Source organism: Priapulus caudatus, unplaced genomic scaffold (assembly GCF_000485595.1).
Source record: "Priapulus caudatus unplaced genomic scaffold, Priapulus_caudatus-5.0.1 Scaffold404, whole genome shotgun sequence".
Classification (NCBI taxonomy): domain Eukaryota; kingdom Metazoa; phylum Priapulida; class Priapulimorpha; order Priapulimorphida; family Priapulidae; genus Priapulus; species Priapulus caudatus.
The window spans coordinates 140,800-160,159 of NW_014577465.1; the positions used below are offsets into that span (position 1 = coordinate 140,800).

Sequence of the window (19,360 nt, forward strand, 5' to 3'; positions counted from 1 at the left end):
AGGAAGGAAGGAAGGGAAGGGAACGGAACGGAACCGACGGTAACGGAACGACGACGCGACACACACACGACACGACGACGACGCGACGACGACCGCACACACACACACACACACACACACACACACACACACACACGACACGCACACACACACACACACACACACACACACACACGCACGCACGCACACACACACACGGGTGCTCGCACCTGTTTCCGTAGAGCCTTAGCGTGAGCAGCTGCTGCCGCAGCGCGCCGAACGACTCCACGTCAACGTCCGTGATCGAGTTCATGCCGAGGTCAAGGTCATTGAGCCCCACGAGGCTGGCGAGCGCGTCGGCAGGCACGGCCGTCAGGTAGCTGTCGCGCAGACTGACAAACTCGAGCGTGTTGAGGCCGTTGAAAAGAGCCGGGTTGCTGAAGTCCAGTCGGTTACGGCCAACGTCCAGTCCACACAGGCTGTGCAGGCTAGCCAGCGCCTGGAGGAGGGAGGGAGGATAGTAAAGACAGATAAAATTGATAAGATTAATGACATAGATAAAGACAATAAGATAATATTGACATTTTATATATATATATTTATTTATTTATTTACGTTATGATATTGCTGGATTGTTGGCAGTGATTTATTACCGATAAGCAACCAATGGACGGCTCGATGTTTAAGCAAAGACTAGCAGTGCTGCCACCACCCATACGACGACGACGAATACGACGTCGACAACGACAATGACAATGACGATAACTACAACGACGACGACAACGGCAACGATAACGACTACCACCATCAATACCACCATCACCACCACCAACAACAACAACATCGTCACCATTATCACCACCACCAACAACAACAACAACAACATCGTCACCACCACCACCAACAACAACAACATCGTCACCGCCACCACCATCAACAACAACAACAACATCGTCACCGCCACCACCACCAACAACAACAACAACATCGTCACCGCCACCAACAACAACAACAACAACTACAACATCGTCACCGCCACCACCAACAACAACAACAACATCGTCACCGCCACCACCAACAACAACAGCATCGTCATCACCACCACCAACAACAACAACATCGTCATCACCACCACCACCAACAACAACATCGTCATCACCACCACCACCAACAACAACAACAACATTGTCACTTCACCACCAACAACAACATCGTCACCACCACCACCAACAACAACATCAACACCACCATCACCACCATCATTACCACCACCACCGACAACAATAACGACACCATCGTCACCGCCGCCACCACCTACAATCCGCTCCCTACTGCCTACCTTCGTCGGCATACTGGTCAGCTCGTTGTCGTAAAGACTGAGAAACTCCAGGCTGTCCTCGAGTCCTCGGAACGCATGCGCCGTGATGCGCCGAATCTTGTTGCCCGGCAACGACATGCGGCGGATGCTGACGCCGGCGAAGGCGTCGTGCGGCAGCGTTGCCATCTCGACGCCGGTGATCTGCAGCTCGAAGATTTCCATGTTGACGTCACGCACGGCGGCCATGACCTCCTGCAGCGTGCCGGACGAGCATATGATGTAGATGGCTTCAAATCCGCTCGCGTCCACGCAGCTGCACGGTCCGGGCTCGGCTGGCGTGTCTGGGCAGCCGGCCTGCGAGCTCCCGAAGAGCGCCAGCAGCAGCAGCAGCAGCAGACTGATGTACGGTGACATGGCTGCGTGCGTGCCTCTGTTTAAGATACACGCAATCGTTACCATTATATAAATGTAATCGTATGTAAAAGTATATCGTAATGGTAAATGTTAATACTATATAGTATTAACATTTACCATTACTATTAACATTAACATTAACTTTAACATTAACATCACCATCAACACTACCATTGCTAATACCGTTACTATTCCCGACATTTACACATCGATAAAAGTCCTCCAATATACAGACTTCCTAATATTGTTATATATAGTGCCCTCGTTTGAAATAATGATTGACTAAATGTCTGCCTCTTAATATGTGTAGCGTTTGTGGGCACATGTCTGCGTACCTGTGTGTGTGTGTGTGTGTGTGTGTGTGTGTGTGTGTGTGTGTGTGTGTGTAACTTCCTAGCTACAGAAGGAGTGTGGAGGAATGAATGGGTGCATGCATGTGTGCGGCGTGCGTGAGGGAGGCAAATGCAGTGAGCGAGATCGAACGTGGCCAGTCTACTGGAATATCAGCAATCGCTGATGCATCGATGCCATAGCATATTATGTGATTCAATGAGAGCTGTGTACTTGCAACCCATGTTAAGGTTACCTATGCCAGCCAGCGCGATCCACTGGTTCTGCCAGTACTGCTAGTGTTCGTTAGCTCTATCCAATCAGCATCGCCATAGCACGATCTGCTTAGCAACGAAGTACTGTGAGGACGATAAATTGGCGTGTAAATGTGTAAAGACTCGTGGCTTGATCAAGCAAGCGACAATGTCCACGGCGGGCGTGGTTGTCTTGGCTCCGACTAATAGGATTGTTAAATGGATACGCATGCGTTGTTAGCGTTCTTACGAAGCTATCTTGTACTACCGATACTTGTTCTCATGTTAGAGAGTGTTCGTGAGAGTGGTGAATGGTGGAGGGGACTCAATGGTGGGAGTGTGTCTCGTCGGAATATTCTCACGTTAACTTGTCTCTGCGCCCGGACACAGGGTTGGTAAGCGACAAGTTATATAAAGCTACATAAGAGCAATCATATTGATCTATATTGTGCCTTTTGCTATATTATTACACGCAAGCTAGCATTATTACCGCATTGTCAGTGTGCTCCTAACATGTCGGGGATACAATAAAGCATTACCTTTGTTGACTACATCTGACTTTATTTCTACTTGTAGTGCAAAGCTAGAGGCAGAGTATTTTTGAACACGAATTCCAATTCTAGATGCAATTAAATTAGTGTGAATTTAATACTACATTTATATCCATAGAAGATATCTTTGAAAGCGATAGAATGTGTTCCAATCAAATGAAGCACTAAATACATTATCATAACTAGTGGAAGTACGAACCTGCAGTCATTGTACATCGATGTCACAGACACTACATTCCTATACGCACAGTGGTGATTTTATATACGCCCTATTTTCGCAAAAAAATCATGTATCAATGAAAGATCTTGCGTATTTGTATACAGTACGTGACATATTCAAACACACACCTTGCGAAGGTTTTTCTCGCTAACAGTCCATGTTAGAACTAATGTCAGATCCGATCGCAAGCACTAGTCATGAGCTTGTTGAGAAAGCAACACACACAAGTATCTAAAGTTACCATGAAGGCAGTAAATGTGGAAATACGTGGACGTTTCGTAAAATCTCAATGTGCTGATAGAAATCCCTAATATAACATAAGGAATTATCCCCGCCTGTAGCATGTAAGCATATATCAATCAGTATTGAACAATATCCCTTTTTCCACCAACAAAAAAGATTCGGTACCACAAAATTGGGCTCTGGCGTCCCCCCAAAATGTCCTTAGTACCTCGTACCTGAAAATATTCCACGAGTATAGTGCTATCGTTTGATAGCAACCAGACCATGTATGTACTGGATCTGCCAGGTTTCTAATTTTTTCGTGGTGCTGGTTCTATTATTTAGTATTAAAATTTATTACCGTTGTCACTGGTCGAATTTCAAACAATTTCATAGTAGCATGATCAGTTCTGAATTAATCTGTGATCAACTGCAAAGCTCTCTCGTGTTTTGATTGATTACAACAATGTATCATTTTACGTATATCGCGTCATCGTACCTTCTCCCGCGAGCCTGTTATTTTACAGCAGGTTCAATTACGCAATTAAAACGATGCTAATTATGGGTATATTGTGCGCCGCTTCTATTTAATTATTTCAATTATGTCCACGCGTCGCCGCGAGGTGGCGCTGGCGGGCTCTACTCTGGATCAACTCGCCTCCGTGGGTTCCTCCTGTTGTTTCTATTCCTCTTCGGCTTCCTTCTCCTGTTCTTGTTCTTCCGCGGACGTCTGGTGGGACGCTCAGTGACCGCCGGAAGTGGCGTCGTCACCGTGTCTTCCTCTACGTGTCCCACCCCCTCCTCCCCCTCTTCTCCCTCCTCCCCCTCCTCCTCCTCCTCCTCCTCCTCGTCGTCGTCTGGCGTCCCCTGGTGGATCGTCTCCGTGGGCTGCCGCTCGGTGGGAGCGATGGTAGGTGGCGCCCCCTGTGGGCACTCGGGGCGGTGCGGCAGCTTGGTGATGGGGAGGTTAGTGTAGATCTCCGGGGAGGCGCACGTCGTCTCCTCCTCCATCGCCAGGTCGACGGGGTTCGACTCCCTGCGGCTGTGAATCCAGCGTTGGAACCACTGAATGCTGCAGTCACAGTTGAACGGGTTGTCTGCGGAAACCAGGAACGTGGTGCTAGTTAGATGGGGCTTTGTATGCATTTCTATATAGTGGAAACATTAGAAATAATATATATTTCCGTATTGGGTGGCAGAAAATAGCTAATTAGCATACTTAGGTTCTTTATACATTCCTTTGATGGAAGCAATAGAAATATACTTGGATACGCTAAGTATATATATTATTATTATATATATTATATATATATTATTTAATAGATACGTTTAGGATATCCAGTATATTTTTATTGTTTCATATATTATTATACATATTAGTTATACGTATATATATATATATATATATATATAGTATATATTGTGCGACGTATGCTGTAGAGTGATATATCCTTGCTAATGCGGTTGGTGAGTGCGGCGATGATTGATAGGTAGGTAGGTGAGGGTGGGGGTTGTTCCCTCTGCTTCCACGATTTTCTCTTCCTTTCGAATATATTTAGCGGAAATGGTCAGGCACGCACTCACACACCCCTTATCCCACAAATCTACTATAACTCACACACACCCTTATCCACCTTCCTATACCAGGGTCCCCACACACCCTTACTCCACACTCTATCCTCTACCACTCCCACACACCCTTCTCAACCTTATTCTATTACCAGGGGTCCCATCCTTACTCACACCTCTATCTACTACACTCACACAACCTTCTCCACACTCTATTCTAGTACGCAGGTCACATCACCTTACTCACACAGCTGTACCCTAATACATCCCACACACTTTATCACACACTTACACTACTACCAGGTCCACACCCCGTTACTCCACAACACTCTATCGGTACTACCAGCACACACACCGTTATGCCAAAACTTGTATTTCTTCACTCCAGCACGATTTTCCTTTGATCCACACTTTCTTACCTTACTTACCAGGTCCGACAACCTTATTCACCACTTTTATTCCGTTTTTACTACCACTCAGCCCCACACCTTACTTCACAATCTTATCTTACTACAGTCACCTTTACGCCGGCCCGAAAGGGCTGGAAAAAGAAACAAAGAAAAAAAAACAACAAACACAACAAAAAAACAACACGAAGAAGAAAAACACAAAAAAAAACCAAAAAACAACACAAAACACGAAAAAAACCACAAAGACAAAAAAAGACGAAAAGAAAAAAAGAAAAAAAAAACAAAAAAATACAAAAGCCGGGGAACAAACAAACAAAAAAGAAAAAAAAAAAAAAAACAAAAAAAAAAAAAACCAAAACAAAAAAAAAAAAAAACGAAAAAAAAAAAAGCAAAAACAAAAAGAAACGAACAAAACAAAAAAAACAAACATAAAAAGCAGAAAAAGAAAAACAGTGGACATCGACGGACACAAGAACAAAAATCAGGGTAACGTACCGACCAACAGGCGAGCGGTCCAAGCAAAGAAAAAAATCCGAGCGAGCATGCGTTCGGCACGGGGTGAGCAGACGGCCTATGGCATACTCGCACATCAAACCAGACGGCGAGTCACCCCCTTCATGCATGGTGTGCTCTGTGGGGCGGGCAGAACAACCAGCCAGCATTTTAGTAGTTGAATAAATCACATAACAGTATGATAATAAATAATAAATGATGAATAATATAGGCCACATATCATACTAGATAATATGCTTGAGGCGAGGAAGAAATAGTAACAGTGAATAATAATTAAACAATGATTTTTTTAATAAGACGGTGCGTGATTAAATGTCTAGAATCACGCACAGGCGGCGCAAAGATTCCCCCAATCGAAAGAAGCAGTAGCAGGGAAGCGCGATACAAAAAACACCTTAATTGCCCACAACTTATCTTTGACTACAGGTCACCACAACTTATCCACAACTCTACTACTACGTCACAACACCCTTACTCACAACTCTACCCTACTACCAGTCCACACAACCTTAATCACCACACTTCTACTTACTACGCAGGTACCACCACCCCTTACTCACACACTCTACCTAAGCTACAGTCCAACAGCTCACCCTTTACTCCACACACTGCTACCCTATTACAAGTCCACCACCACTTATCCACACACTTACCTACTACCAGATCTCCACAACCCTTACTCCAACCACTCTGACCCTACTACATCACCACTTACTCCACCAATTACCCCTTATACACAGTCTCCACACCCTTATCCACTCTTCTTACTTAACTACAGCTCCCAAGCAGCCTTAATCAACACTCTACCCTCTACCATCACGGAGACCTTACTCACACACTCTACCTACTACCAGTCCCAACACGATCTACGCCTAACTACAGTCCCACACACCTTACTTCACAAACTTGACCTATACCGACTCACAACACCTTACTGCCACGACACTCTATCTTATACAGTCCCACACACCCTTTTATCCACACACTCGTTATCCTACTGCCATGGTCAACAACCTTACTCCCACACTCTTGCCTACTTACGTGCCACACACTTTACTCCGACACACTCTACTGTTTATACCAGTCACACACAACCTGTATCCACACTTAACTCTATACCAAGTCACCACACACCTTACTCCACCACTTACTCTACTACCATCCCGCTACACCGTTACTAAACACTCTACCCTACTAGCCATGCACAGACACCTTATCAAACCTCTTATCTATAAACCAGTCCCACACAGCCTTACGCCACACACTCTACGCTACTTACAATCCCCAAACACCTTATCACTCACACGTTATCCTAGCTACCGAGTGTTCCAGCACCCCTGTACTTCACCATCTATCTATACCAGGTCCCATCACCTATACTCACACACCTCTACCTACTACCCGTCAACCCTTACGTCCAACCTCTATCTACTGACATCACACACACCGCTTATCACACCTTATCCTACTACCAAGGTCACCATCAGCCCTTATCACACACTTATTCTACTACAGTCACCACACCCTCTTGACTCACACTTCTATTTATATCAGTCCACGCAACCTTAGTCACACACTTACTCTACTACCGTCACACAACCTTACTCAACACTCTACCCTTACTACGTCCCCTTTTCACCATTACTCCAACACTGGTACCTGTTACAGTCCACACACCTTACTCACACACTTTAACCTACTCAGTGATCCACACCCTTACTCCAGCACTCACCCATATCGTACCCCACCTTGATCACCACTATTACCCTACTACCACTGCCAACCGTTATCCACACCGTATACCCTAGCTACCAGTTCTCCACACCCACCTTACTGCCACACTCTACCTATACCACTCACCACAAACACTTACTCACACACTCTTACCCTACTACCACCCACCAACTTATCCACACACTCTCCCTTGACTACCAGTCCCCACACACTGTACCCTACTGACAGTCACCACAACCCCTTACTTCCTCACACTCTACGCCTACTACAGTCACCCACAACCCTTCTCCCACATCTACCCTTTATCCAGTCACCACATCTTATCACCCTCTTACCGTACTACCAGTCCCAACACCGTTTACGTCAACACTCTACCTATACCGAGTCCCCACACCCCTCCCTCCCACGCACGTACGCATTGCACCCCACACCCTTTTCCGCCTTCCCCATTTCCCACCACTTTCTCCATTTCCACACACCATTCTCATTTCCGCACAACCCTTTCCACATGATTCCCAAACCTTTAAATCAACACACTCATACGTTCAGTTACAGCACCCTACGAAAGCAGCACGCACGCACGCACTCACCGTACAGCGACACCCGATCGAGGCTAGCCTTCATGCCCGCGGCGAGGAAGGCAGCCCTCCGGCAGGCTGGTCAGGTTGTACGAGCTAGGTTGAGATCTTGAGCGCGCGCAGCCCGGCGAAGGCGCGCACGGGCAGCGCCGAGATAGCGTTGCCCTCCAGGCTGATGTACTCTAGCGACGCGTGCACGCCCTCAAAGACCGCCTCGTCGATCGTCGAGATGTTGTTGTTGGAGAGATCGAGAAGCACCAGTTGCTCGAAGTCTGCGAGCAGGTTACCCGGAAGTGACGTCAGCCTGCGGGAAGTCAGAGCGAGGCGCGTCATCGTAAATGGAAAGAGTTGCGGGAAGGGGCCGAAGGGAGAGGGGGAGAGGGAAGAGCGAGGGAGAGGGAGAGAGAGAAAGAAAGAGAGAGACAGACAGAGGTAGAAAGAGAGAGAGGGAGAGAACGGGTACGGGGAGGGACGACAGCGGGCAACACACGCAGCAGCCGCACGACACGCGCGCGCACACACGCCACACACACACAACACGAAAGCGAGCGCACACCGCACGGCACACGCACACAGACACACACAAGCACAACATAAGCACGCAGAACGCACACAACACACGGGGCTGCTAAGCACCTGTTTCCGTGAGCCTTAGGCGGTGAGCAGCATGCTGCGAGCGCGCCAGCAACAACTCAACGGTCAACCGTCGTGATCGATGTTCATTGCGAGAGGTCAGGTCCTTTGAGCCCGACGAGGGCGGCGAGCGGAGCGCTGGTCAGCAGCGCACGGCGTCAGGAATAGCTGTCTGCGGAGGACTGACTCAATCTCCGAGGCATGTTGAGGCCGTTGAAAAGAGCCGGGTTGCGTGAAGTCCAGTCGGTTCGGCCAAGTACCAGTCCAACAGGCTGTGCAGGTAGCATGCGCCGTGGAGGAGGGTAGGGAGGATAGTAAGACAGATAAATTGATAAGATTAATGACTATAGATGAGGACAATAAGATAATGATTGATGATTTATATATAGTATAGTGTATTTATTTATTATTATACGTTTGATGATATTTGCTGGATTGTTTGGCAGGTGATTTATTAGTTATCCGCTCAGGGACAATGGACGGTTCGATGCTGTTAGAAGCTCAAGGACTAGACAGTGCTGCACCATTACTCCGTACGAACGACGACGAAGCTACGAGCGTCGAACTACAATGCAACTGACAGATACACTACGACGAGGACGACAACAGGCACAGATAAGACTACCACCATCATTACCACCATCACCACAACCAACAACGCAATCGTCACCATTTCACCAGACCAACAACAAAAGCAACAACATGCGTCTCCACCGGACCCACGAACAACGCACAACTCGTCACCGCTACACCATCAAAACAACACAAACAACATCGTCACCGCCACTCACAACAAAGCAAACAGCATCGCTCACCGCCACGCACTACAACACCAACCAAGTAAAGTTCCGTACAACCAGACACCACATGACAAGACGATGCTACGAAACTACAACATGTCACGCAACCCTAACAACAACACACAACATTCGTCACCGCACCAGAGCCAATCCAAACAACAGCATCGTCATCACCACCAACAACAAACGAACACATGTGTTCATCACCACCCTACCCAACAACAAATCGGTCATCACCACAACAACAAGAACAACAAGCATTCGTTCACTTCACCACCAACAAAAACCAATTCGTTACGCACCAACACCAACAAAAAGCCGATCAAACACACCATCAACATACATCAAATTAACACACCAACCGACAACACATAAGCGACAACCATCGTCACCAGATTCTCTAGCCCCACCCGACCTTACATCCGCTCCTACTGACTACCTTCGTCGAGCATTACTTGGTAGCCGATAGTAGTCGTTTAATGAGAACTCCAGCGCGTCTCGAGTCCTCGGAACGCATGCGCGGGACTCGCGTGATGCAGCCGAATGATCTTGTTGCCATTAAGAGACTGAACGACATGGTCGGCGTGAATGGTGACGGCCGGCGAAGGCGTCGTGGGCGGCCAGCGTTTGTCATTCGACGCGGTGATGCTGCAGCTCCGAGATTTCATGGTTGACGTCAACGAGCGGCGGCCATGACCTCCCTGCAGCGTGCCGAGCGAGCGAGCAGGAGATGTAGATTGGTTCAAGATCGCTCGCGCGCGTCCACGCGCAGGACTGCACGGTCAGGCGCTCGGCTGGCGTGTCTGTGGCAGCCGGCTCGTGCGAGCTCCCGAACGAGCGCAGTGCAGCAGCAGAGCAGATGATGTCAGGGTGACATGGCTGCGTGCGGCCTCTGGTTTAAGATACACGCAATCCGGTTACCTTATATAAATTGGGTAATCGTAGATGTAACGTATATCGTAATGGTAAATGTTAATTACTACTATAGTAATTAACATTTCCATAACTAGTTAACATTAATTACTTTAAGCATTACATAACCATCAACACTACCATTGTAATACGTTACTTTCCGCTTTACAGCATCGATGAAAACGGTCCTCCCGAAGTATTACGATTCCTATATTGTGTATTATAATGGTGAACCCTTCGTTTAGAATAATGATTGACATAAATGTTCTTGCTTTGAACTATGTAGTAGAGATATCTGGTGGGCACATGTCTGCGGTATGTTGCTGTGTGCAATGTGTGTGATAGATCGTGTGTGTGGGTGTGTGTTGCTGTGTGATGTGTGTGTGATGTGTGTGTGTATAGTGTGTGTGTGATGTGTGTGTGTGTGTGTGTGTGTGATGTGTGTGTGTGTGTGTGTGTGTGCTGTGCTAGCATGTGTGTAGTGCGTGTGTGTGTGCGTGCGCGGTAAACAACGCAGAACGCAAAATATGCCGCGAGACCGTGCGTGCGCGGCGTGCTGCGCGTGCGAAGTTTGTGTGTGTTCGGACGTGGCAGGCAGCGCGCGCCGGTGTGAGTATAGTATGTGCATTGTGTGAGTGTGTGTTGTTTGCATGTGCGTGAGTTCGTGTGCGAGCGGTGCGTTATGTGGTGTTTGTGTGCTTACGCCGGCTCATGGGTGGTGTATTGTGCGTCGCATGAACATAACTGCCGTCTTGATGCGACTGCGCACGGTTATGTTTGCACTTCTTGCTATGAATTCGACGGGTGCAGTGGAAATTCTGCTGGCTGTATCTCTCTATCCGCACACAGGCTCACAACACACGCACTGTGAATTAGCAGACAGACACTAAAGTGACATACCTTCGACTTTAATCTACTGATCACTTCATCTACGAAACGACACAAAGTGTCTCACGTTTGTGAGTCGGCAGGGCACAACTCTTCGACAGCATAGTACACGAGCATATATATTCACTACATACGCACGACTAATTAGCACTTTCACCGCGCATTTTCGAGCGGTGCGATAGTGAGTGGCAGGTATTCAATGATCGACGCGGACACATGGCTCTCGACATCCCGACTTTCAATCGCGAGTGGATGCTTTATATAAAGCCGTTCGTAAATACACACAACACACACGGTGGCGTGGCCGATAGGTGAGGTGATGGGTTGAGGCGAAGGGTGGGGAGAGAGAGAGTAGGAGAGAAGTTGAATGGAGAGAGAGGAGGAGGAGGAGGAGGAGGAGGACAAGAGAGCTGAGGGGAGGTGCACAAGAGAAGGAGTGGAATGGAAAGAGGAAGAGGGAGGGAGGGAAGGAAAGAGAGAAGAGGGAAGAGAAGGGAGAGTCCACTCACTAGTCCAGTCCTGCGGTACTTTCAGCCTATAACTATGTGCCTTTGGTTTGCTATGATTACCCAGCCCACCATTCGTCCGCTTTTATTATTGTTTCACAGTAAGTATGAGTCTAGGATCTAGGCATGCTCCCGCTTAGCTCTAGTACTATAGCCCTTCGCTCCTACGGCGAAGCGAAGGGATAGAGTACTAGAGCTAGCTCCCGATCCACTCACCTAGCTTCACACTAAGCATGCGCTTATGGTCTATCCGTAGCGAGCGGGGTGAATCGAGGAGGGGAGGGAGGGAGGAGAGGAAACGCGATCCGGCCCGAGGCGGGAGGAGCCGGGTCCGCAGGGACGGTACACGCAGATGCTCGCAGACGAGTTTGTTGAACTACGACAACGCGCCCAAGCCGCCACGTCTGTTGGCGCATTCTTCATCCGATAATATTTACAGGAGCGAGTATCTCCGTATGTAAGAACGACGGACGGTGGTTTTGACTGGCCGTGACGCATTCTTCATCGCATAATATTTACAGGAGCGCGTATCTCCGTGTGTCGAACGACGGACGGTGGATATGTCTGGCTGGGACGGGCGTTCCCTCTACAGGGGCGGATCCAGAATTTTTGAATAAGGGGTGTCTAGGAAGAAATAAAGGGTACTTTTTCCTGCTTACTTTTTCTGGTGTTTTAAAAAGCTGCCGAAGGCCACATGAGGGGGGGACCTCCCCCCAAAAAAAAAAAAAATTAGTGCATTCTGAGAGCATCTGAGCAGTAACTTTGATGTCTAGAATGCAAAAATTTATTAGATCCGGTCCCCCGGACGCCTGCGGACCCCTCTTTGCCCATTTCTAGGTTTTTATAACGAATTTACATATATATATAAGTATATCTTACATATATATTTCTTACATTACTACGTTTAGAACTCACGATCCCCTATTTCCGATACCTATCGATACATTTAGCTGTTCGTCTCTAGCAGTGGTTAAATGTTGGACCGGTAACCCTGCGAAACGCACGCGCGCGCACCCTAAGCTAGAGTTGCCTAGCTAGAGTCTATCTTGGAGTAATCATTCTGACTGATTACTCCAAGAGTCTACATATTGTTTTAACTTTTAACCAAACGTGTTTCCCTATTAAGATCCCAGCTCGCTCGGTTGTCATCACTGGACACTATCTGTGGACAGTTATAGCGTGCCTTTATGACGCACACAACATAGCATGAATGCACTTACAGATGAAAGCCTCCCGAAACTAAAGGGAAATAAGCGTAGCTGGATCGGGCGCTCCCGCCCACCAATGTTGACAAGTGGCTCCCGTCTGATGCAGGCAGCCCGTTTTTGCTCGCAATTGTGTCTATTATTCCTGTATCTAGTTACCTACCGTGCCTGCCTCTGACCACACCTACAGCACTATATGCGTGCGTGTAAGTTGAATCACACGATCCAGCCCTTGTGGTACCATAGTTTATATCGCTGCTTGCACGTTATACACGCATGCACGCACACGCACGCACACGCACGCAAGCACAAACATACCCCCCCCCCCACACACACCCACGACACAACACACACACACGCACACACATCACCAACACGCACACCCACGAACACGACAGCACGCCAACGCCACACACATACACACCACACACACGCGCCCACACCACAACACACGCAGCGCACGCACGCACGCACCCACACACACACACAACAACGACACGCACGCACACACACAACACAACACACACAACACACACACACATCACCGCGCCAGCGTCAACGACGGCCACGCCCACGCACGCAACACACCACATCACACACACACACACACACAAACACACGCGCGCCCGCGCGCGGACACACATCACACGCGCGCACGACGCACGCAAGCACACCACGTACCCACGCAACGCCACGCGCACACACACACACACACACGACACACACACACACACACACACACACACACCAAGCCGCTACACCCACACGTAAGCACACAACACACACATACACACCACGCGCGCGGCCACGACGCACACACACACACACACACCACATTACGCACTACACACACACATCAACTACACACAGCACACACATCACACAACACACACACACATCACAGCACTTACACACACACACACACACACAACAACATACACACATTAATGAATTTTTAATGAAGAATTATATTGTCATTTTCTACATTTATGTTCTAATAAATGTGTCTTGTAGCTATAGTGCAGCAAGCGCTACTAAGCAGATTCACACTCTAATAATAATAGGCTTAATGTATCTTACCTGTGATATCGGAAGGCGCGCTGCTGTAGTAGCGGAAATCCTCCTGTGCTAGAAACCCAGCTCCTATGTGAAATTCTCCTGTAGGGAAATGTCTTGCGTTAGAGACTTCTCCTCTCTCCTCTCTCTCTATCTCTCTCTAATCTCTCTCTCTCTTTCTCACGCGCACCCCTCCTCTCTCTCTCTCTCTCTCTATCTCTCGTTTCTCTCTCAAGCGCTCCCCCTCCTCTACTCTCTCTCTATTTCTCTCTTTCTCTTTCTCTCTCTCTCTCTCTCTCTCTCTCAGTTCGGTCTCTCTTCTCTCTCTCTATATATACTAGTATATACTCACACGCGCCGCTCTCTCCCCCTACTCACACACCTTACCTCTCACTCTCTCTCTCTCCTCTCTCTTCTCTCGTCTCTCGAATCTCTCTCTCTCTCTCTGCTTCTCTCTCTGTCTATACATATATATGTATGTATTATATGTATTTATATATATATACATATATATATATATATTTCTCTATGACCTCTCTCATTACTTCTCTCTTCTCTCTTTCCCTCGCTCTTTCCTTGACTCACCACGTATCACGTAGACACGTGCGTACCATTACACCACCGTACGGTGGTCGTCTCTCCCTCGCGCCGAACCATCTAACCTTTTCCATCAGCGTGTGTGTCAAGTCGACACGGCGAGCCACCGCTCCTGTCTTGGCTTGTTACCTGCACGCGCCCGCTCCACACATACGCCTCGGATACCTGCCACGACCAGTCGCGCGTTCGGTGCCGCAGGGTACGAACGATGAACGAGTGGCGAAGATAATGATGTCTTGATGGCTGCTGGTCTGGTGCTGCTACTGCTGCCTTGCATTACTCCAGTGTTGTTGGTGTGGTAGTGTGGTGTGGTGGTGGTCGGTTGTGTGGGTGGTTGTGGGTAGTGATGGTAGGTGGCGGTGGTGTGTGTGTGGTTGTTGGTGGTCGTGGTGGTTGTGTGTGGTGGTGGTTGGTGGGTGTGTTCGTGTGAGTGTTGGTGTTGGTGTGGTTGTTGGTGGTGGTTGGTGGTGTTTGTGGGTGGTGGTGGTGGTGTGGTGGTTTGGGTGGTGGTGATGGTGGTGGCTAGTGTGGTGTTGGTGGTGGTGGTGTTGTGGTTGGGGTGGTGTGGTGTGGTGTTGTGGTGTGCGGTGGGGATGTAGTGGCGTGGTCTGTGTTGGTGTGTGGTGGTGGTTGTGGTGGTGGTGATGGTGTGGCGCGGTGGTGTTGGTGGTATTGTGGTGGTGGTTGTGTGGTGGTGGGGTGTGGGATGATGATCGATTGAATGGATGGTGGTTGCTGCTGCTGCTGTGGTGTGGGTGGTGGTGATCGCTGGGTGGACGGTTGTTGTTGTTGTTGTTGTTGTTTGTTGTTGTTGTTGGTTGTTGTTGTGTTGTCGTTATTTTGTTGTTGTTTGGTGGTGTAGGTGTTGGTGGTGCGGTGGTGGTAGGTGGTGTGATGGTGTATCGTGTGGTAGTGGTGGGTGGTTGTGGGTGTGTGTGTAGGTGGTGTGGTGGTGTGTGGGGTATGTGGTGGTGGTGGTGCTGTGGTGGTGGTGGTGGGGGTGGTGGTGGTGGTGTGGTGGTGGTTGGTGTGTGGTTGGTGGTGTGTGTGGTGAGTGGTGGGGGTGTGGTGTGTGGGTGGTGGTGTGGTGGGGTGGTGGTTGGTGGGTGGTGCTGGTGTGATGGTGGTGTGGGTGGTGGTAATGGATGGATTAGTGATGTGGTGGGTGGTGGTGGTTGGATGGTGGTGGGGTTGTTTGTAGTGGTGATGGTTGGTGTGGTGGTTTGTGGTGTGTGGTGGTGGTGGTGTGTGGTGGTCGCGTGGGTGTGGTGTGGTGGTGTGTGGTCGGTGTGGTGGGTGGGGTGGGTTGGTGGTGGTGTGTGTGGTCGTGGTGGTGGTGGGTGGTGAGTGGTGTGGTAGTGTGGTGTAGTGGGTGGGTTGTGTGTGGTGTGTATGTGGTGGTCGTGGTTGGTGGGTCGGTGGTGTGTGTGTAGGTGGTGGTGGTGGTGGTGGTGTGTTGGGTGGTGTTGTGGTGGTAGGTGGTGGGTGTGGTGTGGTGTGTGGGGTGGTGTGTGTGTGGGTGGTGGTGGTATTGTCGGGGTGGTGTGAATAATGATGGTGGGATGGTCGGTGTGGTGGTGGTGGTGGTGGCTGGTGGTGGGTGGTGATGGTTGGGGTGGTGGTGGCGGCGGGGTGGGGTGTCTGTGGCCGGTGTTGTTGTTGTTTGTTGTTGTTGTTGTTGTTGTTGTGTCGTCGTGTCTGTTTTGTTGTTGTTCGTGTCGTTGTTGTTGTTGTTCGTGTTGTTGTTCGATTGTTGTTTTTGTTGTTCTGTGGTGGTGGTGGTTGTGAAAGGTTGTTGTTGTTTGATCTGTTCGTTGTTGCTGCTTGTTGTTGTTTGTTGTGTTGTGCTTGTTGGTGGTGTCGTGTGGTGGTGGGGTGGTGGTACATGTGGTGTGTGGTGGGGGGTGGGGTGGTGGTGTGTGGTGGCAGGTGAGTTTGTTGTGTTATTGTTTGTGTTGTGTTGTTGTTGTTGTCTTGTTGTCTGTTGCTTGTTTTGTTGTTGTTGTTGTTGTTTGTTGTTGTGGTGTGTGGTAGGGGGTGAGTGGTGTGGTGGTGGTGGTTGGTGGTCGTGTTGCTGCTGCTGCTGTTGCTGCTGCTTGTGGTGGTGGTGTGGTGTGTAAGGTGGTGGTGGTAGTGGTGATGAATGGTCCATGGTGGTGATTGATGAATGTGGTGTTGGTAGTGGTGCTGGGTGGGGTGGTGGTGGTGATAGTGGGTGGTGTGGTGGTGGGGTGATAGTAGGTGGTGTGGTGGTGTGTTGTGGTGGTGGTGTGGTGTGGGTGGTGTGTGGTGGTGGTGGGTGTGTGTGGTGGTGGTTGCGTGGTGGGTGCGTTGATCGGTGGTGGTGGTGGTGTGTGGTGAGTGGTGGTGATAGTGGTGGGCTGGTGTGGTGGTGGGGTGGTGGTGTGTGGTGTGGTGTGTGTGTTGGTGGTTCGGTGTTGGTGGTGGTGGTGGGTGGTGTGTGGTGTGATGGTGGTGGTGGTGGTGGTGGTGGTGGTGGTGGTGGCGGTGTAGGTGGCAGTGGCGGTGGCGGCGGTGGTGGTGGTGGTGGTGGTGGTGGTAGTGACAACGTCGGATACGATAACGACGACGACGACAATGATGATGGTGGTGATGACGATGACGACGATGACTATGACGACGATCGGCCTCGGACCATATGGCAGTTGCTCGCAGTCTGTTTGGAAAATTGCTCACTAGGTGGCGCTAGCACTGCTTGGACGAGAACCACCCGTATCGGTACATTTTCTCCCGCAAGATGTCGCCCGTATGCCAACGCGAAATCGATATTTCTCCTAACCGATTTATCGCAGCATCTGTTTGGATTTTCTGTCGTCGACTATGGTCGTCGACCGGATCGTACGTAAAATGATCCCGAAAGTCGGGCACTGCATGGTGACCGTGGCAACAGTAAATAACTTATCCCATGATGATTAGAACGTGACATGTAAACGGGTAATAGCCATGCATGGATAGATTTGCCATAAAGCGTATAATAATAATAATAATTATTATTATTATAATAATGCACAATAGGTTTTAATGGTATTGCCACTCAGTAAACCTCGGCCGATCTTTTGTAAATCGCCCGAGGTTTACCGAAAGTGAAAGTAGGTCTACTACAGCGGTTTCTTCGTGTAAACAAGGTTACGTATAGACGCTCGAGGCTGCACCCTATGCGAACTAGCTCCTCATCCTCGCAGCGTGCTAGCTGCTGATCTGCTGCCCGGGGGGGGGGGACGTTCCTACCACCCAGGGTAGACTGACAGTCATCTGGTAGTCAAGTGAGTTAGTATATCGAGTGTCCAATATTTAGACTCGCGACGCGAGGGAAAAACTACTAGTAACCGATGAAGGCTGGTGCAGCATGGTGCCTGGGTGCAGCCAGACACCATGCAGTGTTGTTTGTGGTAACGCCATGGAGACGATTGGAAGGGTCGCATGGAATACGCGCATAGCGCCATGGAAGGCAGCTTGTCGTGAGAGTCGTCGCTTGTTTCGCATCCGCATTTATTTATTCGCACACGTCTGTACGATTCGATTGTTTAATTTCGCCGATGCACATCGTAAAATTGTGTCGATTATTTAAAGTGTGTGTGCAAGCGCGCGCGCGTGTGTGCGTGCGTGCACGCGTGCGTGTAACTAAGGCGCATAGGGTCTATGTCCCCCAGAGTACTGCCGGAACGTACCCTGGGTACGGTCCGGTATACCGGAACGTACCCTGGTAACTATCTGATATAGTTAGGGTTAGGGTTAGGGTTAGGGAGTAAGCGTAGGCGACTTCCTAGACTCGTTAGTGGAGTAGGCGAGGTACGGGCCGGCATATTAGATAGTACCAGGGTAAGTTCCGGCAGTACCCAGGGAGACATAGACCCTCTCAGCGTAACTAAGAGACACCTAAAACCAAGACTCGTGTTCTCCGTGAGCTAAAATCGTGTAAGGAAACAGAGAACTCAAGCGACTATTGAATCATTCGCCAGATGATAAAAATCGTCCAGTAATAACCACGGGTGCCGTATCGAGAGAGAGAGAGAGAGAGAGAGAGAGAGAGAGAGAGAGAGAGAGAGAGAGAGAGAGAGAGAGAGAGTGTAGTGTGAGTAGTGTGTGGAGAGAGGAGTGTGTGGTGTGTGTGTGCATGTGTGTGGTGTTAGCAACCAGTGAGGATGGCTGCTATGGCGGAACGCGATTGTGATTTGACTATTAGTATTATAATGCGGCTGTAATAACTGATTGTTCTTGCCGCAGCAAAATAGCTCTCTCCCTCTCTCTCTCTCTCTCTCTCTCCTCTCTTCTCTCTCCTCTCTCTCTCTCTCTCTTCTTCTCATTCTCTCCCTCCCTCTCTCTCTCTCTCTCTCTCTCTCTCTCTCTCCTTCTCTCCCTCTCTCCCTCTCTCTCTCTCTCGCTTTCTCTCTGCTTCTCTCTCGCTCTTTCTTTTGCGCAATCTCTCTCTCTCTTTTTCTCCCACTCTCGCTCTTTCTCACTTTCGCTCTCTCTCTCTCGCTCGCCCTCGTCCTCTTTCTCTCTCTCCTCTCTCGATCGCCCCCTCTCTCTCCAACTCTCACGCGCGCTCTCTATCTTATTCGCTATCCCCTTGTCCGTCTGTCCCTCTCGCTTGATCTGTGGTGTCATTAATTTTAATGTACTATTATTATAGATATGTTCATGAATCAT

At 49.2% G+C, this 19,360-nt stretch overlaps 1 protein-coding gene across 1 annotated transcript in view; it reads right to left on the minus strand.

Moving 5' to 3' along the window:
• The window catches only part of LOC106810015 (leucine-rich repeat-containing G-protein coupled receptor 5-like), a 4,427-nt gene extending 2,694 nt beyond the window's left edge, over positions 1-1,733 (minus strand). Inside the window, exons 1-2 of the mRNA XM_014813266.1 lie at positions 1,319-1,733; positions 210-478 (exon numbers count right to left, since the gene is read on the minus strand). Of these exons, the coding sequence (XP_014668752.1) occupies positions 210-478; positions 1,319-1,711 (662 nt within the window). The 5' untranslated portion in view covers positions 1,712-1,733. The remainder of the gene's footprint in view (positions 1-209; positions 479-1,318) is intronic.
• Positions 1,734-19,360: the final 17,627 nt, after the last annotated feature.